The 22,549-nt window shown below is 57.8% G+C and overlaps 1 protein-coding gene across 9 annotated transcripts in view; it reads left to right on the top strand.

The window, feature by feature from the left end:
• Positions 1-21,962, top strand: part of RAP1GAP (RAP1 GTPase activating protein) — a 72,209-nt gene extending 50,247 nt beyond the window's left edge. For 3 of the 9 annotated variants that reach the window (XR_001888086.1, XR_001888087.1, XR_001888083.1), the window contains 21 exons: positions 200-238; positions 681-866; positions 4,091-4,194; positions 4,466-4,544; positions 4,944-4,997; positions 6,079-6,162; positions 6,376-6,476; positions 6,611-6,740; positions 7,924-8,079; positions 8,553-8,624; positions 9,263-9,349; positions 9,839-9,976; positions 11,979-12,110; positions 14,229-14,306; positions 15,222-15,331; positions 16,347-16,460; positions 18,568-18,691; positions 19,686-19,788; positions 20,096-20,230; positions 20,453-20,495; positions 20,919-21,962. Coding sequence is in view for 4 of the 9 variants with exons in the window: in XM_017886561.1 (XP_017742050.1) it covers positions 200-238; positions 681-866; positions 4,091-4,194; positions 4,466-4,544; positions 4,944-4,997; positions 6,079-6,162; positions 6,376-6,476; positions 6,611-6,740; positions 7,924-8,079; positions 8,553-8,624; positions 9,263-9,349; positions 9,839-9,976; positions 11,979-12,110; positions 14,229-14,306; positions 15,222-15,331; positions 16,347-16,460; positions 18,568-18,691; positions 19,686-19,788; positions 20,127-20,230; positions 20,453-20,461 (2,004 nt within the window). In the remaining 5 variants the exon portion in view is untranslated. The remainder of the gene's footprint in view (positions 1-199; positions 239-680; positions 867-4,090; positions 4,195-4,465; positions 4,545-4,943; positions 4,998-6,078; positions 6,163-6,375; positions 6,477-6,610; positions 6,741-7,923; positions 8,080-8,552; positions 8,625-9,262; positions 9,350-9,838; positions 9,977-11,978; positions 12,111-14,228; positions 14,307-15,221; positions 15,332-16,346; positions 16,461-18,567; positions 18,692-19,685; positions 19,789-20,095; positions 20,231-20,452; positions 20,496-20,918) is intronic. The other 6 variants (XM_017886561.1, XM_017886558.1, XR_001888085.1 and 3 more) reach the window with 6 other exon arrangements.
• The last annotated feature ends 587 nt before the right edge of the window (positions 21,963-22,549 follow it).

Raw genomic sequence — 22,549 nt, forward strand, 5'->3', positions numbered from 1 at the left:
TCCCCAGGCAAAGAGAACCCCAGAAGATGCCAGCACTCAGCACGCTAAGCCTGCCTCAGCCCATGCCCATCTGTAAGAGGCAATGAGGCCAGGGCCCCATCCACACCCTGAGCCTTGAGGCTGGCCAAGCAGAGGCGAGCGCTGGGGGGCCTGGAGGACGGAAAGATGGAGAGACCCTTGTCCTGTTTGTGTTTTGCAGACAGAGGAGGACTACATTCCCTACCCGAGTGTGCACGAGGTACTCGGCTAGACCCCCCTATCCACCCTTACCCAAGCCCAGGAGGCACTTACGCAGGGCTTCTGGATACCAGGTCCTCCTCCTTAGGAGCCTGACCCGCAGGCCTTGCTACAGGCTGGAGACTTAATTTCCAGGCCCAAGACCTCAGAGCCCATTTGAAACCTTAGGCCTTCTGAGCCAAATGTTCCAGCTTCCTGGGCCAAGGTCATGCTCCAGCTCTATCTGCCCCCACACCCCTTCTTGGAGACTTGGGTCTCGGCACTGTCTGGGTCTGGCTGAGGGAAAGGGCTGGAGCAGAACTCTGGGGCCCACACAGGCTCTGGCCTGTCCCCTCATACCCCTTAGCCATGACAGAAGTGGCTCCAGGTCTAAGTTGGGAGGGTGTCCTGGGGTCCCCGGTGGGGTACAGTGTGGGGTGGCTCTCAGCCGAGTCCCTCTTCAGGTCTTGGGGCGAGAAGGACCCTTCCCCCTTATCCTGCTGCCCCAGTTTGGGGGCTACTGGATTGAGGGCACCAACCACGAAATCACCAGCATCCCCGAGACAGAGCCGCTGCAGTCGCCCACGACCAAGGTGAAGCTCGAGTGCAACCCCACGGCCCGCATCTACCGGAAGCACTTTCTCGGCAAGGTGGGTGGCCGGCTGGTGTAGCGGGGCTGGCTGGGGTGGGTCACAGTTCAGCTCCACTCGAGGCTGGGCCTGGGAGGGAGCAGAACTCACGGGCCAGGGCTCTGTGACAGTCCTAGAGCCCTGAGTAAACGTGCTCCCACCACACACACTTCCAGTCCCCAGGGAACCCGCATGGCGGAATCTCTTGTTCATTCAACAAGCATTGATTGCAAAGGCAGCATTATGGCACAGCGGTTCACGGCAGAGACTCTGCCGGGGCTTGAATCCTGGCTCTGCCAGCCACTACACAGGACATCGGGAAATCGCTTAACTTCTCTGTGCCTCATGTGCTAATCTGTGAAAATGGTGGTTGGTGATAATGAGACCCACCTCATGAGGTTGCTATGAGGCTTCAGTGAGCTGTTATCTGTCAGGTCTTTACAGTGGCATCTGGGACAGAGGAAGTGCTCAGTCAGGGGTGGCAAATAATGAGGACAGGCCGTGTGCCTGGCCCTGTTCTAGGCACAGGGTATACAGCAGCCAACACAATAGACCCAGCCCCTCCCTTCGGGCGACTTGGAGTTAGGGGAACAGTAACGTCATGGATTGATGCAGCCCCTGCCCTGCCACCAGCACAGAGCAGGGACCCTGTCCAGCAACCACTTGTCAGAGCACTGAGGGAGCCGAGGGGAGGTCCCATGCCGGGAACGTGTGTGTCAGGTTGCAGGCCGGGTGCTGTCTCTTTGTCAGCGTAGAGCCAAAATGGGGAAGTGTGTCGTGGACTCTGGAGCCTCATGGCATGTGTGGGAATCTTGGCTCTTCCATTAACTGATAGTGTGACCTTGGGTAAGCTATTTAACTTTCCTCATCTGTGAAAATGGGGATAATAAAAGTACAGGCAAAGCTTCTAGAACCATGCCTGGCACATGGTAAATACTCAGTGAATGTTAGCTGTTGTCACGTCTTCATAATTACTTGGTGATATCAGGATTATTCTGTTTTTTCAGAAGAGGAAACCGAAGCTCAGATAGGTAAATGATTTAGTCAAGGTCACACAATGACTAAGCCTGGGAATTGAACCAGCTTTGGCTGACCTTCCATTAAGATGCATGGGAGAGATCATGCTCTTAGCCATTGTGTGTGTGTGTGTGTGTGTGTGTGTGTGTGTGTGTGTGTGTATGTGTGTGTGTATGTGTGTGTGTGTTGGGAAGAGGGAGTGACTACTTGGGGGTTGGGAAGCTGTGTGACCTCAGTCTGGGCCTGGGCATTGGCCTGACTCTGGGAGACACTGGTGCTAACCAGTGGAGTTAGGGGAGGATCCATTGTGACTGAGACTAAACCAGCAAGCCAGGTTCAGGAGCCTTTGCCTGGGAACAAACCCAGAACCCAGCATGCAATTCCACTTCCCAGCTGAGAGGTGGAGAGAGACCTGCATCCTAGGCATCTGCTGTCCAGAGGTTCCCAGCTGGGTCTGGCAGGTGGTAGGATCTGGGGATACTGTGTATGCCAAACACATGGTTGGCACTCAGAAAAGTTTGTTGAAAGAGTGACAAGTGACAGATGAAGGCAGGAACAGATGAAGGTAGTGGACCTTGAATGCAATAGGATCTGAAGAAGTGCAGGCTGGAGGGTCAGAAGAGGTGGCTGGGCGCCGTGGCTTATACCTGTAATCACAGCACTTTGGGAGGCCGAGGTGGGCAGAGCACTTGAAGTCAGGAGTTCAAGACCAGCCTGGGCAACATGGCAAAACCCCATCTCTACTAAAAATACAAAAATTAGCCAGGTATATTGCTGGGCACCTGTAATCCCAGTTACTCAGGAGGCTGAGGCAGGAGAATCGCTTGAACCCAGGAGGTGGAGATTGCAGTGAGCTGAGATGGTGCCACTGCACTCCAGCCTGGGCGACAGAGCAAAACTCTATCTCAAAAAAAAGGAAGAGGTCTCATGTCCAGGATCAGATTAGCAGTACTGAGGGGAGAAGTCCCAGGGCTGGCAGAAGGGCAGGCCCCCTTTCTGACTCTGGGTGGGGTAACGGGGGAAGCAGCCAGGTGCTCAGGCACTGGACCCTATCCTGGCAGAGGGGGGAGGTTAGGATGACTTTGGGCGTTGACTTTCTGGGACCCTAAGCCCGCTCTCCCACTGTGTCCCAGGGGCTCCTCTGGGCTTGGGGGTGTCCAGGGAAACTCCCCGCTCCCTGGACTTCCCTGCCGAGTGCCTCCTTATCAAGTGCCTGCCACTCCCTCTCTGCTGGACGGTGTCAAGCATTTGGGGGTTTCTGCTACTCTGTGCCCAGGCAGGACTGGGGGACTCTTCCCCGGGTCCATTGAGAATGCCCCTGAGCTACGGATTCACGGGGCACGTCCACTGGCCCCTGCCTCTGTCTGCTCCTGGCCTCTGAGCACAGGTGTTCATGTTTGAACAGGATTTACTTCTAGGATGATTCCTGGGGCGGGTGTGGCCGGGCAGCCAGCTCCACTCCCAGAGCTTGGGCTAGGGCTGGGGCTGGGGTTGGCAGGGGGAGCCTGGGGCCGGGCTGGGTGGTGTCTCCCTGAACTTCCAGCCCTTGGCTTTGGGACTTCCCCACCTGGAAGTGCCAGCCCTGGGCTCCTCTCTAGGGGTGCCATCCCTGCAGCAGCCACCCCTGATACTCCTCGGGGTGTCTTCCCAACCCTGTGCCCTCTCCTCCAGGTGAGACAGGAGGGTGGAAACCTGCCTGGCTAGCTGCCCTGTGTGTTGTGAGATGTTTCGCTTCCTGTTTCTCATAGGCCCTGGCTTCAGGGGCCACAGAGTCACAGGTTGGGCAATCAGCTTTTGCTCATTGAACACCTGCTGGGGGCCCAGCCCTGAAAAGGGCCAAGGCTGAAGACAGGCATGGAGGTCCGAATATGGTCCCGACTCGATGAGCACCCAGAGATCCGGTGTTACTACCCACCCTCACTGAACTGAGCCAGGCACTTCATCCCTTTCAGTCCTGGCCGCCACCAAAGTACAGGGTTCCCTCCTATTTGGCAGACTAGGAAAGCAAGGCACAGAGAGGCCAAGTGACCTCCTCAGGCTGCCCAGCTGGTCAGTGGCAGAGGCGGGCTTTGAGTGCCGGTCTGTCTGACGTGGGATCTGCTATCAGCCATAACACCTGCTATGGGCGAAGGACCCCCCATCTGGGAGTGGGTTGGCTTTCTGGCCTGGTTTCAGGAAGCCCCATGCTCAGCCTCACCCACTCCCCTGGACCCCACCTCCCACTGCAGGAGCATTTCAATTACTACTCACTGGACACTGCCCTCGGCCACCTTGTCTTCTCACTCAAGTACGATGTCATCGGGGACCAAGAGCACCTGCGGCTGCTGCTCAGGTGAGGGTGATGGGGGAGTCCCGAGATGGCAGGAAGGGCTGAGGCCTTAGAATCTCAGAACCCATCTCAGTTGACCCACTCTCTTCATCAAGGCCCAGAGAGGGGCAGGGATTTGCCTGAGATTGCACAGCAAGTTAGTACCCGAGTCAGCCTGACACCCATCATCACCTCTGGTCCTCGCTGTGATCCACCCCCTTCTGGCCTTACTTTGTGGGGGTGGGGTTCCCGTTTTCCTTTCCCAGCCCTTCACCATGTGACTTTCTCTTCCTAGGACCAAGTGCCGGACATACCATGATGTCATCCCCATCTCCTGCCTCACCGAGTTCCCTAATGTCATCCAGATGGCAAAGGTGAGGCCTCCGCTCCCCTGAGCTTCCCTGGTTGGCCTCGCAGATGGGCACCTGTGGGGCTTCAGCTCTGCCTCGGTGTGTCCCCTTCAGCCGTAGGCCCTTGCCCTGGGCTGCTGCCCTATCCTGAGGCCGTCTCTCACGTGTTCCCACCGTGTCTTGGGCTGCCATGTGTTCTCCCGGGCCCCCGTCCCCTGCCTGTGTGCTTTCGGTTTTCTCTATAGCACCCTCAGATCTCAGGGGACCTCCATTCCCTAAGCAACAGTGAACCCCGAGTCCTGCTTTAGCTTTGGCCGTTCCCAGCATGGCTCCTCCCCAGACCTTGACCAGGGAGGCCCAGGCAGCCCCGTCCTCTCCTCCCTGGCCCCATGCCTCACACCCCTCCCTTATCTCCTCCTGCAGCTGGTGTGTGAAGACGTCAACGTGGATCGGTTCTATCCTGTGCTCTACCCCAAGGTATGACTGGATCTGGGCACAACTCACTGAGGGTGGGTGAGTAACTGGAAGACTGAGCATTTATTAAGCACCTTCTGTGGGCCAGGTACTTTTCCCCAGGTTCTCTCATTTAATCCTCACAATAACCCTGTGAAGTCCACAATTTGCAGAAGAGGAGCCACCGAAAGGGCCTGTGCCTTACCCCAGGGTGCACAGCAGATAAGGAGGGCCTGCATTTAAGCCTAGGTTTGTCTGCCTTCGAGGCTGGCCTCGCTAACATCTGGAACCTCTGTGATGTTTGGAGACCCTCCTGAGAGCAGTCTGTGCCGCAGTCCTCCCCTGGAACGGGTGTCTTTTCTACTGGCCTTGCCTTTTTATCCCAGAGGAGACCTGTAGAGAAAGAATAGCCCCGGCACTTCCTGCCCGGGTGCTGGGAGCTGGGCTCTAGACACGGTGACAGTGTGGGGATAGGGGCAGGGGCTTCTGCCTTGGATGAGCCAGGGGCACCTCCTGGAAGAGGACAGACAGGTAAACCCTTGTGTCCCTGACTGAATTCTGGAGCAGTGTGAGGTCTCTAGAGGTGGTGTGGTCCAGGACAGGTATCCTGAAGCGGCTTCAGAAATCAGGGCCCACCTCCTGCTTATGGGAGAGGAAACTGAGGCCTAAGGTGAGGAGGAGAACTTGCTCAATGCCCACAGCAGATTGGTGAGATGTGGCCTGTTCTGGAAGAATGATGTGGGTTTACAGAGAAGCCGAGGAGTGAGTTGGGAGTTAGACTGGAGTAGGGGCGGGCTTGGCATGGCAGGACTGGGACTCACGGCAAATTCAGGAGTGATGAGCTTAAGCTTTGGGATCCAACAGACCTGGGGTCAAATCCCAAGCCTGTACGTGCTTGCAAGCCATTGACCCTAGGTGAGTCACTTAAGGTCTCTGAACCTGAGATTCAGAGGGGACAGCTGGACTGTCTCCCTCCCAGGCTTGTTCTGAGAATTACATGACGTGATGCGTGTAGAGCGCCTGGCTCAGTGCTTGGCACAGGGGAAGAGCACGTCGAATGGCAGCTTGCACATGCAGCCTCTTCACCCGGCGTCCTCTCCTGCAGGCTTCCCGGCTCATCGTCACCTTTGACGAGCATGTCATCAGCAATAACTTCAAGTTTGGCGTCATTTATCAGAAGCTCGGGCAGGTGTGCTCACCTCCTCCTCCCTGCTGCCCCTCCCCACCCGGCCCCGTATCTGGAGCCTGACACCTTTTCCAGGGCAGCACACCGGCCAAGGGACTCGGGAGCCCAGGAGGCTGCCAGAGGTCCTCCCTCCAGCCCTCTCTGGGTCCTAGTAGGGACAGAGGGCAGGGGCTTCTCAGGAACTCCTGCTCAATGACCTTGGCCCCTCATTCCCAGACCTCCGAGGAAGAACTCTTCAGCACCAACGAGGAAAGTCCCGCCTTCGTGGAGTTCCTTGAATTTCTTGGCCAGAAGGTCAAACTGCAGGACTTTAAGGGGTGAGTATTAGGGTGGGCTGAGCAGAGTGTAATCTGACCTGTGCTCCTGGGCAGGGAGGGAGCCCCTGTCCTGGCCCCGTGGAGGCCTGGCCGGGGCTGGAGACTGAGCCGTGGCCTGGGGGGCCCGGGGGCAGGTTCCGAGGAGGCCTGGACGTGACCCACGGGCAGACGGGGACCGAATCTGTGTACTGCAACTTCCGCAACAAGGAGATCATGTTTCACGTGTCCACCAAGCTGCCCTACACAGAAGGGGACGCCCAGCAGGTAGCCTGGGCACCCCCACCTGCCTCCCACCTTCCACCTGTCCTCCCCCTCCACCTGTCCGTTCAGCCTGCATCACGCCAGGCTCAGCGCCGGGCCCTGGGACAGAGATGGAAATGATCAGCGTCCCCACTTGTGGGCTCTCATTGGGTCAGGGGAGACAGGCTGCTTCAATGCTGGGAAAGCCTTGGTTTCTACAGTCAGAATGGCACCCACCTCCTAGGTGAGCATAAATGCGTGAGTGCGTAGAGGGACTAGAACAGTTCATAGTACGTTGCAAGAGTTTAGCAGATCTGAGCTGGTGCTTTATGGGGAGTGGAGAGCATCATGGGGTCATGTGGGGACATGTAGTCTTGGCAGAGGTGGGAGCTTTCAAGAGAAAGTGACTTTTAGACTGTGAAGGAGCTGGGAGAAGGCAGAGAAATGTTCCAGGTGGCGAGAACAGCTTCTGCAAAGGCCTGGACTCGAGGACATGCAAGGCATGTTCCAGGAACTGAACTCAGAAGTGTGTCCCCTTGTCCTGAGCCTCCTACAGGGCTATCTGCCTTCCCAATCAGGTCCCCAGCCCAAGGGAATAAAAGGGAAATGTGAGAAAAATGGAAATAGTTATTCCTTATTTTAGTGTCTTTTAACTTTCTTTTACTGAGGGTCTACGTTCAGTTTAGCAACATGAATGTATACCAAGTAGAGCTTGTTTATTCAATCGGGGGCCATGTTTGGGGTATTGATACAGGAGAAGGGCTGAGAGGTAGGGTCTAGGGACCGAGAGACCTGGGCTCGAGTCCCCAAGCTCATTATAGCTCATTATAGCACCTTCCAAGTCACTGCTCTCGGCCTTGGTTTCATCATCTGTCACAGCACTCCAAAAAACCTAAAGGAATTGTTCTTGTAATTTCAATAGGTGTCCAGGCACAAGTGGGTTTTGATTACGTGGATGAATTGAATAGCGGTGAGGTCTGGGACATTAGTGTACCCTCGTCACCTGAAGAGTGTACGTTGTTCCAAACAGGCCATTTTTCAACTAAAATCGTTTTAAGACAAGTTTATTTTGCTACATTATTTTGAGGAAAGCAAATCCTTAGATGTGCACTCTGACTACCCCAAACCCTCCTAAACCCCTGCGGGCACCCCTCTCCCCGGTGGGCCCCTGTGGCCAGACCATGAAGGCCCGTGGCCTTGTGCTCAGTTGCAGCGGAAGCGGCACATCGGGAACGACATCGTGGCTGTGGTCTTCCAGGATGAGAACACTCCTTTTGTGCCCGACATGATCGCGTCCAACTTCCTGCATGCCTACGTAGTGGTGCAGGCTGAGGGCGGGGGCCCTGATGGCCCCCTTTACAAGGTGGGTGCTCTTGGAGCCTCCCAGGGGCGTCAGCAAGGACCCTGGCTGCAGCTCTGCCCTCCCTGGGATGCCCCTCTGAGCCTCACTTTTACCAGCTGTAACGGGGGACCATGGAAGGCTTCAGTGGTGCACTGTTCACACCATGGCCTCTGTCTTCCCCAAAGCTCACCCCCTCAGAGAGGACGGTTTCCCTCCTCTGCCTCCTGGCCTGGTATCACTGTCCTCCACCTCCCATAGCCTCCTCTGCCTTCACCATCCCGATGATTCCTGTAGCCCTCACCCCTCTCCACCACTAAAATTCAGGGCAAAAGATAGAGGGCAGAAATCCCTGGAAGAAAGATTCATCCAGCCCACAATCACTGAGCCTCCCCGACCAAGGGGCAGGCCAGGGAGGCAAAGTAGAGGTTTCTGGCTAGGGTGGGGCAGAGCAGACCCCAGACTCCACAGGAACAGACAGCTGCCCTCCCTTCCAGGTCTCTGTCACTGCAAGAGATGATGTGCCCTTCTTCGGACCCCCCCTCCCGGACCCCGCCGTGTTCAGGAAGGTGAGGGGCAGCCCCTAGTCATGGGCAAAGCAGGACAAAATGGGTGGGGGCCTGGGGGGTGCACATACATTCTGCCTTATGGGGTCCCAAAGCTGCATTGTGTGCCAGGGCAGCTGGGCTCCCCTAACTGCAACTGGGGACTGGCTTTTCCGTTCATCTTGAAAACACATTTTTTTTTTTTTTTTCACAAGGTCACAGAATAAACTACACAGTTGTTTTATACTTTCCATGTAGTAGACTGGCCTTTCCTCATTTCTGTTCTCTTTCTGACAGTTCCAGTCTCTTCTTTCTTCTAAAATGTTTGGGGAGGGGCACACTTCAAGCTTGGGCTTCAGCTCTGTACACAACTCAGCTACCTTAGACTGAAGCAGTAGGTCGAGACCCCAACTCAGACCCTAACATCTGTGGGGTTTGCTCTCCTGAGGGCATGGGCAGCCATGAAGGGCACTGGGGCCCCTTGAAGGTGCCTGGGGAGCTGAACCCAGGGAGATGCCCTTTTGGGAGTGAAGAGGGTGACCCCAGGCCCCAGCAGAGCATGGTTCAGGAGCTGCAGCCTCTGCCTCACTGGGCTTCAGACTCTTGTTTATGTGTTCATCTGAACCTCCCTTTCTCATCTCCTCCACACTGGGGGTTTCCAGGGGCCTGAGTTCCAGGAATTTTTGCTGACAAAGCTGATCAATGCTGAATATGCCTGCTACAAGGCAGAGAAGTTTGCCAAACTGGAGGTGAGGATGGGCTGTAAGAGCTGGGTCACCCTCTTCTCACCTTCCAAACTAGAACTTCAGTCCTGTCCCTGGGAAGGGAAAAGCCATGTTCAGACCCTGGCCTTAGTGGGGACACCTGGGGCTGGATGGATTGATGGATGAGTAGGAGGTTGGGGAGAGGAAGCCGGAGGGATAGTGAGGAGTGCCCAGGAGATGCTGGGATGCGGGCAGGCTGATGGGGGACACCTTGGGTCTGGGTAGGGGGCGAACCTGGGGGGGTGGGGACATGAAGCCAGACCTTGAAGAGGCTGTGAGGGGCCCTTCATATGAGGGTCCCTGGGGGCTGCTTGAGCTGTGGAGTGGCCTGGGGGAAGGCGGTGCAGGGGCCCTCCCCACTCCCCACTCATTCAGAGAAGGTGTCCCGTGCCTCAGAAGGTGTCTGGGATTTGAACTGTGGGCCGAAGGGCTGATCGCTGGGGTCCTTCCTGACGGCCCGGGCCTGGCCCACAGGAGCGGACGCGCGCCGCCCTCCTGGAGACACTCTATGAGGAACTGCACATCCACAGCCAGTCCATGATGGGCTTGGGCGGCGACGAGGACAAGATGGAGAATGGCAGTGGGGGCGGCGGCTTCTTTGAGTCTTTCAAGGTGAAGGGCCCCAGATCTAACTGGCCGGATAGCAGGGATGCGGCTAGGGCGGAATCCCAGGCTGAGGCTGGTAGACCGATGGACACGGCGTGGGGGTGGAGTCTGGCAGAAGGGGCGTGGCTTAGGGGGTGGAGTCCCGGACTGGGAGGTTTACACAGCATGGGGAGTGGCTAGAGGCGGTTGGCATTGGAGGTGGAATCTGAGAGGGGGTGTGGCTAGAGCGAAGTCCCGGACTGGGGCTGATTGACATGGTGTGGAGGTATGGCTAGAGGCCGCTCGCATGGGGGTAGAGTCTGGGAGGGGACGTGGCTGGGGGTGGAGTCAGGGGCCGGGGCTAATGGACATGGCGTGGGGGTGTGGCTAGAGGAAGCCCTAGTCTGGGAGGAGGGCCGGGCTCGAGGTGGATTTGGGCTTTACAATGGGCTTACACTTGGCGGACATAGTCTGCCTTGAGTAGAGTTTGAGGGAGCAGCGTGTAAGGTGGGGCCCTGGTTTGAGGAGGAGTAACTGTTGGAGGTGGGGCCTAGGTGGAGAATTCACCTGGGAATTCTGCTGAAGGTTGGAGGATTCTGGGAGACAGCAAGGGCTGCTGGTACAAAGGCTGCCAGGTCAGCAGGCAGAGAAAAGAGGAAGAGGCTCTGTCTTGACTGAGAGAAAGAAATAGAGTTCTCAGAAGGGGTGTGTGAACCATGATCATTGGAGAGGGACCTGACCTGTGTGACCCACCCTGCCTGTCCCTGGTTTAGCTTAGCATTAAGAGCACGGACACTTCAAATCTCAACTCTGCTACTTACCAGCTTGGGCGTTCCGTGAGCATCAGTTTCTTTATCTGTTGAGTAGGGTAATGGCAACTTACCTCATACAGTTATTGTTATCTTTAAAAGAGTTAGGTTAGTGCAATATAAGTTTAAAAGCAAAATGCAAAACCTTGCCTGTCTGCCTCAGCAACTATTGTTTGAAATGAGAAGTGTGGGGAGTGGAGTAGTTCCTGGACAGGGTCTGGACTCACCCAGGCTACAGGGCCCCAGGTGGTAGCCTTTTTGCCACCGTCTCCACCCACCTGCCCATCTTCCAGGTGCCCAGCCAGCTGGTCACACCTCACCCTCAACCCAGGGCAGGTCACACAGCTGGAGATATGGGTTGGAATAAGGGAATTAGTCCAGCTGCCCAGGCCTGCCCAGGAACTGAGGGGAATAGATCATCTTTGAGAAAGAGGCTTGGAGACTGGAGACAGGACAGGTGGGGTCAGTATGGATCTGGGGTGTCTCCTTTGAGGAGGGCTCCGATGGTCCTACATCTGGTAGGTGCTGGATGGTGGACCTAGATTAGGTCAAATAATTTCTCAGAAGCAGCAGAGTCCAGAGTTGAGGGCATGGGTCCTGGCATGCTGGGCTTGCCCCTGCCTCAGTTCCATCATGTGTGAAATGGGCATGATTGCTAGTCCCCTTCTTGCAGGGGTATCCAGTGACAGAGTGATTGTAAAGCACTGGTCCCACAGCAAACATTTGGTATAGATTGGTCTGAAAAAAACAAGGAAGAAGGGTGTGAGGGAAGAAAAGAAAGAAGACAGGAGAGCTCTAAGAGGCCTTAACAGGAGTGAAACTCAGGTGTCAAGAGAGCTCTCTGTACACTCAGTATCTTCTGCAGTCCTTACGCAGCCACATGAGGACACTCAGCACAGAGCAGCCTGTGTGTCCCAGAGACTGAGAGAAGTGAAGTCGTGTCCCCCAGGCCACCCGGCAAGTTGGTGGCAGAGCCAAGACCTGAGCTACCTTTAGGCAGGCCCCATATGTACCTGCTTCTCATGTGACGCACAGGGAAATTGAGGCCTGGCCCCACCTCCCTCTGTTGCCCTGCTGTCCATGTGCCCAGGGGAAGGGATTTCCAGGGCTCATCCAGAGTGGCATTGCCGGGGAGGGACCAGATGCCTGGGCTCCTGGGTTTCCCCAAGGGGACGGCCCTTAGGAATCCTGTGCCTCCTCCACCGCCACCCCCTTCACAGAGGGTCATCCGGAGCCGCAGCCAGTCCATGGATGCCATGGGGCTGAGCAACAAGAAGCCCAACACCGTGTCCACCAGCCACAGCGGGAGCTTCGCGCCCAACAACCCCGACCTGGCCAAGGCAGCTGGAATAGTGAGTGCCCTCCCTGTGCCCAGGCCCCTGTCCCTCCCTGGGGGGGCCCTCAGCTCTCCTCTGTCTCTTGAGGCCTGGCCCCCCTCTCTCTGTTGCCCTGCTGCCCATGTGCCCATCCTAGGCTCTGGATTTGGTCTAGCCACTGCTTTCCTTGGGAGAGGGGTGAAGTGCCCAGGCCAGGACACTGCGGTGCTGACAGCTTGCAGCCTGCGGCCCCTTCCCAAGCTCCTTGGCCCTCCCCTCCTCCTGGCCCCTTATACACTGAGGTGTGACTTTCCGCAGGTCAGCCCTGGGGCAGCCTCTATGTCTCATTCCTTATTGAGTATCTACTATCTGTTTGCTGGGGACTGGGCTGCTGTGTGGGCACCTACTGTCAAGCCTTGGGTGTCTGTGGGCACCTACTGTGTGTCAGGCTGTGGGCACCCACTGTGTGTCAAGCCCTGGGCTGCTATGTGGACGTGCACTCTGTGAGCATCTACTGTGGGCCTGGCCCTGAGTACCTGTGAGCACCCACTGTGTGTCAGGTCCTGGGCTGCTGTGTGGGCATCGACTCTGTGAGCGCCTACTGTGTGCACAGCCCTGGGCTGCTGTGTGAGAACCTACTCTGTGTCAGAAAATGGACTGCTATATGAGCACATCGTGTGTGCTAAACCCTAGATGTCAGTGAACACCTACTGTGTGTCAGGAAGTGAGCTGTTGTGTGGGTACTTTTTCTGTGAGCACCTCCTACTGTGTGTCTGCAGCAGCCAGGGCCTCTGTGGTGTGGCTGCCTATTGTGTGTCGGGAATCTGGCTTCTGTGTGAGTATCTCCAGAGGGAGCACCTCCTGTGTGATCACTGACTGTTGTCCAGGTTCTGGGATTCTGCTGCTCACACTCAGGAGTGCTGGGCACATGGATGAATACGGCCTATGGCTGTGGGCCTCACTGCTGTCCACTGCCTAGTGGCCACCCCAGGACACTGCACCCACTGCTGTGCTCCTCACCCATCCATCCATCCATCCACCCATCCATCCATCCATCCATCCACTCACCCACCCACCCACCCACCCATCCATCCATCCATCCATCCATCCATCCATCCATCCGTCCATCCGTCCGTCCATCCATTCATCCATCCACTCACCCATCCACCCATCCATCCATCCATCTCCATCCATCCATCCATCCATCCATCCATCCATCCATCCATTCATCCATCCATCCATCCATCCATCCACTCCATTCATTCACCCATCCATCCATCCATCCATCCTTTATTGACTGTCTACTGCATGCCAAGCCCTGCGCTCAGTGCTGTGAGGCTATGTCACGTGGCAGGAGGGAATTCTCCCAACCTCTGCTGTCCAGCAGTCACCAAGCACACTGTCATGTGAGAAGCAGGCCCAACCTCCCCCACAACCCAGTTTTATCAACCCCTCCCTTCCTCTTCACCAGAGTGACCCAGCCTCCTATGGGTGGCCGAGAGGGGCCCCAGGGACAGGACCAGGCCAGCAGCACCCACCATGGCAGTAATTGGACCCATTTCTGTTTTGTTTTTGCACAACTCTCCCTCTCTCTGTGTTTCCTCCTTTCATTCCACTCTCTCTCCTTGTTTTTTTGTTCCCTCCTCCCTTCCCTCTCCCCTGCTGTGGCCTCTCTGCCCTTTGGCTCTCTGTTTCTCCTTCCTTCTCGCACCTGTCTTTTTGCTCCCTCTCCTCCTTCCCTTTTCCGCTCTTCTCACCCTCGCTTTTTCCTTTCGGCCTTCCCCTGTCTTCCTTCTCCGTCTCTGACCCTCCCTGGGCCTGTCTCTGTGTCCTTGTGTCCCTGTCTCTCTGGATTTCCTTCTGTGCCCGTCTGGTGTGCCCTCGCTGGCTCACGCGTGTCCCTGTCTCCGGGTAACTGTCTATCTGTCCATCTCTCTCCCTGTCTCCCCTGTCGTCTGTCTCTCCTTGTGCTTCTCGCCTTCCCTTCCCCTGGCCCTATCTCTCCCATTGCCTCCTACGCCATTCTCTTCCTTTTTCTGTCTTCCTCCTTTCCCTGCCTCTCCTCCTCTCTTTGTCTCCCTCCCACCATCTCTCTCGCTCTCTGACTCTTTCTCTGTCTCTCTCTCTCTGCCCTCGCCCTCTGCTGCTTGCCAGTCATTGCTTATTCCTGGGAAAAGTGCGAGTAGATTCGGACGCCGGGGCAGTGCCATAGGCATAGGAACCGTGGAAGAGGTTGTCGTCCGCGGGGCCGCCGGCTCTGGAGGCTGCCTGCACGCGCTGTTCTCTGCTCGCTCTCAGGACGGAGGCCATATTGGGGACGTTGCCCCTCTGCCCCCGGGACAGGCCCCAGGGCGTGCGGGATGGAGTGGCGGCAGCTCCGATGGCACTCAGCACCTGCTTTGGGGCCTGGTACCTGTGCCAGAGCCAGTGCCCCTCACCAGGGGCTTCTGGCCCTGCCTTGGCCCCTGGGACCCTGGCCCAGTCCCTGCCAGGATCCGGTACCCAAAGGCCCTACACCCAGCCGCACGTCCCCCAATATCGCCGGTCTGCATGGAGCGCCATCCCTCTCCTCTGCCCTGACTCCTCCTCCCCGCCACAAACTGGCCTGGGGTCCTACCCCTTCCTGCCTCCAGAGAAGCTGGGGGCAGGCTTTTGGGGCCTGGGGCATCCCAGCACAGTATGTGGGAAGCTGGCGGGGGGTCTTCCAGCTATTGGGCCAGAACCTCCCCCACCCAATTTGGAGTTCCGGGAAGGGCCCAGCTGGTACGGGGTGGGGCTTGGGTTGCTGCACCACGCTCTGACCACCGCCCTTAGGCTGCAGATCCCACAGAGCCCTGCGGGGCCGGGAGTGGTAGCTATTCTGAGGACTCGGCCTCCTCCCACCCCAGCCCCCTCAGGACCCTGCCCTAATCCTGGGCCTGTGTTGGCGGTCCTGCCGTGTGAGCTTGGGAGAGCCCCTTGCCCTCCTGGGGACTGTCGCTTTCTGTAAACTGGGAGGGCTATCTCTGGGGATGGATATCTTCTCTCGTTCTTTCTTGCTCACCAACTCTGCTTCAGGGCCTGGGGTAGCAAGGTCCCCAGGGGGGATGTTGGGGGGCACTGGGGCTCCCAGGGAAGGTGGCACTGAGTTGGGGCCTCTCCCCACAGTCACTGATTGTCCCTGGGAAGAGCCCCACGAGGAAGAAGTCGGGCCCGTTTGGCTCCCGCCGCAGCAGCGCCATTGGCATCGAGAACATACAGGAGGTGCAGGAGAAGAGGTGGGTGAGGGGGGGGGACAGTGCCCTGTTCCCCTGCACCCCCATCCCTGATCCCTGTTTGGTGGCAAAGCAGAGCAGGCAGAAGGGAGTGCCGCCCCTCTGCCTCTCTGTCCCCACTAGTGACAGCTTTGTAGTCAAGTCTCTGCTGCGTGTCGGGCACCAGGGCCAGCACGTCACCTAACGTGCCACATGCAGATCAAGAAGCCGTAGGTCAGAGGGGTCAAGGAGCTTGCCCAGGTCACACAGCCAGTGATGGGCAGAGCTGGGATCTGAGCCCTGATCTGTCTAGGGCCAGCACCCATGCTCTTCCCACGGCCCCAGCGCATGTGGGAGGGCCTAGTGCTGATGTTTGGGGTGGCCACAGATGGGCCTGGGGGGTGAACGAGTGTGGGCAGCATGAGGGCAGTGAGCCCAGGCCAGCAGCAGGGCTGCCCCCGGACATCTGAGGCTAGCTCCTGGGTGTGAGTACTGCCTCCCTGGTACTAACCATGTGTGACCTTGGGTGAGTCACTGAGCTCCTCTGAGCCTTACTGTCCCAACCTGGAAAAGGGACAAGAACACAACCCATGGTGTGGGGCTGCTGTGGGGACCTGGGGCGCTGCATGTGAGGCCAGGGCCAGGCCCCCTGAGAGCTCCAGGAGGGGAGCGGGCATTGTCCTTGCTGCTGCCAGAGCTCCACGTGCTGTGAGTCCTGGGTTCAGGTCTTGGCACTGCCACGTCCTAGCTTTGCATCCCTGGGCAGGTTCCTTATCCATAATGGGACAGCTATACCTGCTCCTGTGGAGAGGACCTGGGAGGAGTCCCATCCCTGTCCCATAAAGCCCCATCAGTGCCAACCCCATCACTGGCCAGGCTCGCCAGGGAGCCCACAAGACTGCTCCAGGGCTGGCCCTGAGGATAGGGGTGTGGGTATGAGGCAGGAGGCACCGTGACCCCCCTCACCGCCTGGGCCTCATGCTACCCCTGATGCCAGGCCCGGAGCTGAATCCCCCCGCTGCCCCCGTGTGCCCCGCAGGGAGAGCCCTCCGGCTGGTCAGAAGACCCCAGACAGCGGGCACGTCTCACAGGAGCCCAAGTCGGAGAACTCATCCACTCAGAGCTCCCCAGAGATGCCCACGACCAAGAACAGGTTGGGGCTCAGGGCACGTGGGGCTTGGGGGCTTGGGAGTGGTGAACCGTCCTTCCCCTCCCCTGCCTGGGCCCGGGACAGCCCAGGAGCCTTGACTCTGCCACAGCAGGGTGTCAGGGGGGCCTGGGCATTCTCTGGGGCCCTCCTTTGACATATACCCAGCGAACACTTTGTGCATGCCCAGCCCCACGCCCGGCTCTGGGGCACAGAGGTGCCCTGCACATAGGTCCCCGCCTCACGGCCGCAGATCCACCAGAACATGGCCTCATCAGCTGTTTCCGGATCATGGTGATAGGAGGAACCCGAAGCAGGGTTGGGGGGGATGAAGAAGGACTGGGGGCAGGGGTGCTTTAGATGGGTCCTCAGGGGAGACACCTCCATGGGGTGACATTTGAATTGGGAACTGAGCCAGCCCTGCTAGGACTGGCATGGCAGAGAGAAGAGCATTCAGGTAAGGAGCTCGGCCAGTGCAGAGGCCTGGGACACACTCCAGGGACAGAAAGAAAGGTGGCCGGAAGTGGTGACGTATGCCTGGAGTCCACCTACCTGGGAGGCTGAAGCAGGAGGATGGTTTTAGCCCAGGAGTTTGAGGCTGCAGTGAGCTATGATCATGCTTGTGAATAACCACTGCACTCCAGCCTGGACATCATAGCAAGACTCCATCACTTAAAAAAAAAAAAAAAGAGTACCTGAGGGGCTGGGCCCAGACAGACATTGTGACATTGTGCTGGATGGTGGCAGGGAGGAGGTTGGAGAGGTGGGCGGACACTGGCTTATAGCTTAGCAGGCTGTACGAGAGCTTTGACTTTTTTTTTCCTTTTCTTTTTTTTTTTTTTTGAAACAGTCTCGCTCTGTCGCCAGGCTGGAGTGCAGTGACACAATCTCAGCTCACTGCAAGCTCCACTTCCTGGGTTCTTGCCATTCTCCTGCCTCAGCCTCCCGAGTAGCTGGGACTACGGGCACCCACCAACACGCCCAGCTAATTTTTTGTATTTTTTAGTAGAGACGGGGTTTCACCGTGTTAGCCAGGATGGTCTCGATCTCCTGACCTTGTGATCCGCCTGCCTCGGCCTCCCAAAGTGCTGGGATTACAGGCATGAGCCACCGCGCCTGGCCTAAGAACTTTGACTTTTATCCTAAGTGTGACAGGGAGCCTTGGGAGGATTTTAATCATGAGGGTGATGCTTTAAGAAGCTGACCACGGTTGCTCTATGGAGAAGAGGTTGGAGTGGGGTGGGATGGAAGCAGAGAGGCCAGTGAGAAAGCTGTGCCTGCATTTGGTGTCCGTTGGCTGAGCTGCCTCTGTGTCGGGTTCTGTGGGAATCGAGAGGACTCAGCCCAGGCTAAAGAGCCGGGTAGGCGAACAGAGAGGCAGGAAAGGATGGCAGGGACAGGGGAGACGCAGTATGCAGGAGCCAGCGTGGGGAGGCTCATTCTCACCTTGGGAGGAGGAATCGGGGAAGGACTCCTGGAGTGGGAGCCCTAGGCTGATTTTTGAAAGACACATTTGCTTTTTGGGATTTGAGAGGACTGAGACTCCAGGCAGGAGGTGCGGAGGCCCTGAGCATGAAAACCTTGTGGGGTTAAGAGAGTAGACTGTGGAGTTGCCTGGACCTCATCCACTGCCCTCCCACCTGTGCTGAGTGACCCTGGGCTGTGTGCCTGCCCCCTCTATGCCTGGCGTCTCCTCATCTGGAACATGGGTATAATAATCATAGTGATAAGATCATTCAGGTAAAGGCACGTAGAGCAGTGCCCAGCGCAGAGTGGACGTGCAGTCGATGACGTTAGTGTCACGAATTGCTGCTGTTTTTGAACATTAGGCCAAGGACATTGTGCTTTACCTGGGGAAATGGGGAACCAGGAGGGGGTTTTGAGCAGGGGAGGGACATGGTCAGATTTATGAATTAGGAAGGACCAGTGGGGGTAGGAGGAGGCTGCAGGGGGAGTCTGGGGGGCTCAGAGGCCCAAGGATCCGTAAGGGGTCCCCAAGGGTGCTTGGCTGCTACAGGCTGGGCCTCCCGGGTTGAGGAGGGCAAGGGAGTGAGGGCCTGGCTCAGGCGGGGCTCGGGGTGGACACCGGCTAATGGGGCGCTGTCTGTGGCAGAGCGGAGACCGCCGCGCAGAGAGCAGAGGCGCTCAAGGACTTCTCCCGCTCCTCATCCAGTGCCAGCAGCTTCGCCAGCGTGGTGGAGGAGACAGAGGGCGTGGATGGAGAGGACACAGGCCTGGTGAGAGGCTCAGGGGGTCGGGGGCTCCACAGGATCTTGGAAGGGGGCTCTTTGCTCCCTGGAGATGCCCTGAGTAGAACCACGAGCCTGGGCGTGGCTGAGATGTGATCAGGGGACCCGGCCCAAAGGAGCAGTGCAGATGAACCCTACCCTGCTCAGAAGCCTTCCATGGCTCCCCAGCACTGTCCACAGGAAGCTCAGTTTCTGGAGCTCTTGGAGATCTGGTCACTCCCTTCCTCCTTCCTCTCTAGTCTTCTCTCTTACCACTTCAGACATTCTGGACTCACTTGTGGTCTCCCAAGCCTCCCAGGCTTACTGCACCCCTGACCCTTTGCACGTGTACCATCTCTTCTGTCTGGAACACTCTTCTGCCGCCTCCTCCTTTCTTTGCCAGGCTGGCTCTGACTCATCCTTCTTAACTGAGTCTCACACACCTCCTTTTGAAAGCCTTCCCTGATTTCCTAGTCTCAGGGTAGGTTAGGAACCCCCTTTGCGTTCTCACAGTCCCTGGGCTTTGCCCGGAACACCCTTTGTCATTCTTCATTCTGCAAACCATCAGTGGGCCCCTGTTGCTTGCCAGGCACTGCCCCAGATACAACAGGTGCAGCTGGAAACAGTGCAGACCCAGGCCCTGCCCGCTGGGGCAGAGTCTAGAATTACAATGGTCTCTTCATAGCCTGCCTTGCCTCCCAGATATCTGGCTCCTGAGGGCAGGGCCCATGCCTGATTTATGTCAGTGGCAAGCCCTGGAGAACATCCGTGAATGTTTGTTGAGTGAATGAGTGGCAGGGGGTGGTGTGTGCCTGGGTCTTTGCCTGCCCTGACTGTGCCCTCCCGTGATCTCCCTGGGGCAGACATGGCTAGGCCCGTCCTCCTTGCAGGGAGTATGGGTGGGGGATTGTAGAGTGCAGTGAGGGAGAGGGGCTGGGAGGGAGCCCTAGCCAGTGCCAAGGGCATGGGCTAACCTCCCTCCCTCTCTCCACCCCCTCACCAGGAGAGTGTGTCGTCCTCAGGAACACCTCACAAGCGGGACTCCTTCATCTATAGCACGTGGCTGGAGGACAGTGTCAGCAACACTAGTGGGGGCAGCTCCCCAGGTACCAGGACAGGGCAGCTTCCCCACGAAGCAGGGCTACCCTTGGGGTAGGGGGGGGACAGGGCTGGGCACCAGTTCCCATGCCCCACACAGTCGGTGTGTGATGTGACTGCCCCTGCCTTGGAGGACAGCGGGCAGGTCATTGTCCAGCTTAGGGTGGCTGCGTGGATTGGAGGGCTGGTTTCTTCTGGAAGGGTCTTGGAGGATAATGGGGGATGGCAAGGATGAAAGTTAAGGGTGGGGTTGGAGCGCACTGGTGCCGACCGCCCACCTGTGCCCCCGTCTCCCTGGTGCCTCCCCGCGGCCAGTGAGGTGGCTCCCTCCTGCCCCCCTCCCCAGGCCCCTCTCGATCACCCCACCCAGACGCCGGCAAGTTGGGGGACCCTGCATGTCCCGAGATCAAGATCCAGCTGGAAGCATCTGAGCAGCACATGCCCCAGCTGGTAGGTGCAACCTCCTGGGGCTGGTGCTGAGGGAGCCGTACCTGGAAGGGGATGAGCTGGCGGGGAGGCTGGGAGCTGAGGCTGGACCAAGAGGTTCCCCCAGGCCAGGAGGGGTGGGGCTCGCCTGGCCTGGATACAGCCAGTGACTTTGCACACCTGTGTCTCCCGCCCCGTTGCCTCTCCCGTCTTGCTACCTGCCTCACCACCACTGTCTGACTCCAGGGCTGTTAGCCGGGCCACCCCCTCTGAAGGTGAAACTGAGCAGGTTAGACCTAAGCCCTTCAGCTTGTGTTTGGTGGGAGAGGGTGGGGGTGTGTAGGGGGCTGAGCTGATTCCTCCCTGTTGCTCTGTCACCTCTCTGGGGTGGGAGCTATGTGTCTGGGTTTGAGCCCCTGGCACTAAGTTGCTGGGTGACTTGGGCAGGCCATGGCGCCTGCCTGTGACCTCTGCCCTTGCGTTGTTGGAGGATTTGATGGGAGTGTGAAAGGGACTTGGCAGTTGCCGGGTGGCGAGAAGTTTCAGGGGTTCCCAATGCGATAGAAAGACCCAGAGCCTGGAATTCCAAGGGTGGGCCCCTCTCCCAGGGTGGGGTTCCCTGAGGCAGGGACTTGGCAGAGTTAGGGCACACTAGTGCCAGCCACCCACCATGCTATGTTTCATGGTGTCTCCATCCCCCATTGCCCTGCAGATGAGGCCACAGAAGCACAAGGGGAAGGTGTCGTGTCAAGCCCAGGCAGACGGGACCTCTGCCCTGAAGACCAACACCAGCCTGTGGGCTGCCCCCTGCCTCCCCACCCTCCCCGTGGTCCACCCATCTGGGCTATCTCTGCAGGGCAGAGCCGTCCAGACCTGGGATCGGGGAAGCTGCTGGCGTCGTCCCCACCCCCAGCCTGGGGGTCCTGGCTGGGGCAGGGATTGCTTAGTGGAAGCAGGACCAGGGGCCTAGCTTGCCCCCACCCAGGGCCTCTATCATCCCTGAGCATCCCTCTGGACTCAGAGGGAACAAGGTGGGAGAGAGGGATTGAGACAGTTCCGTGTGGAGAGCTTACCACCTGGAGGCAGCACGAGGTGGATGTGATGTGTCGGGGAGTGAACACTGGGATGGGAGCTGGATCCTGGTTTCTGATTTGGGTTCTGCTGTGTGACTCTGGGCAAGTCACTCTCCCTCTCTGGGCGCTTCTGCTACAAATGGACAAAATTATTTCAGAGGTCACTGAAGACTGTGATTACATGCACCTGCCCTAGAAGGTGGGATTTTCTTCCCAGGGACCTCCCGTCACCCTACCCTGCTTCTTGAGGTCCCTGGAGCCCCAGGTGGGCTGAGGGGCAGGGAGCTGGCTGTGCCCAGTGTGCCTCCTGGACCCTCCAGTTCTGCCACAGGTCTGCCAATGCCCTGTCCACTGCCTACACATGACAGACAAGTGACCCCCTCATGGGGGATGGGGACCTACCTGGCTCCTCAGCCAGCACCCAGCTTAACCCCTGCCATCCCATGCTGGGCCCTCCAGGCCAAGAGTCTCAGCTGGCCTAGAGTCCAGGCCTTGCCTCCCCCGACCGCCATGGAGGAGGCAGCCAGGCACAGTTGCTGGGAGCCCTTGTGTGTCTGGTCACACTTTTTAGGCGCCAAGCCAAAGGCCAGCCTCCCAGCCCCAACACCCATTTTGGAAGCCCCTGTGGCCGTGTGGATGTCGGTAACAGTTGTATAAAATAAATTCTATTTATCGCTATTGTACCCAGAGTTGGGCCTGGCTTTGTGTGAACCGTGGCCAGATTGACCCCAGACAGACGTCCAGGGATGCCAAGGTGGCAAGGAGCAAGCCTGTCCCCATCAGAGTTGCTGGGCCTGGGGACACCTCCAATGCCAAGCCACCAGCTCTGTGAGCACGGCCCGTGGTTTCCTCCCCGGGGTACTGTCCCTCCCTGCACCCTGGGCCCCTTCCCCACTGCAGGAAGAACATGGCTGTGCTGTCAGGCAGACCTAGGTTTGAGTCCTGGCAACATCTGGGTGGGTGGCATTGAAAAACTTACTAGCTTCCGTGAGCCTCAGTGTTTCCTTTTGTAAAACAGGAGAGGTAGTGTTTCTCCCAAGGGTTTGTTGTGAGGATTCAATGAGCTGGTGGGTATCAAACATACAGCACGCAGTGTCTGGCACACATTAGGTGCTCAATTAATTACTTCCTGCTCCTGTTCTCATATTCGGTGAATCCCCTTATATGGCCACAAGGGGGCGCCAAGGGATCACTTACGGGACCCGATAGGGGCCCAGGAGATGGGGATGAGTCCAAGATCCCTCTACCAGGAACTCACAGCTGGGACAGT

Source organism: Rhinopithecus bieti, unplaced genomic scaffold, assembly GCF_001698545.2.
Source record: "Rhinopithecus bieti isolate Rb0 unplaced genomic scaffold, ASM169854v2 scaffold_14826, whole genome shotgun sequence".
NCBI classification, from domain to species: Eukaryota; Metazoa; Chordata; class Mammalia; order Primates; family Cercopithecidae; genus Rhinopithecus; species Rhinopithecus bieti.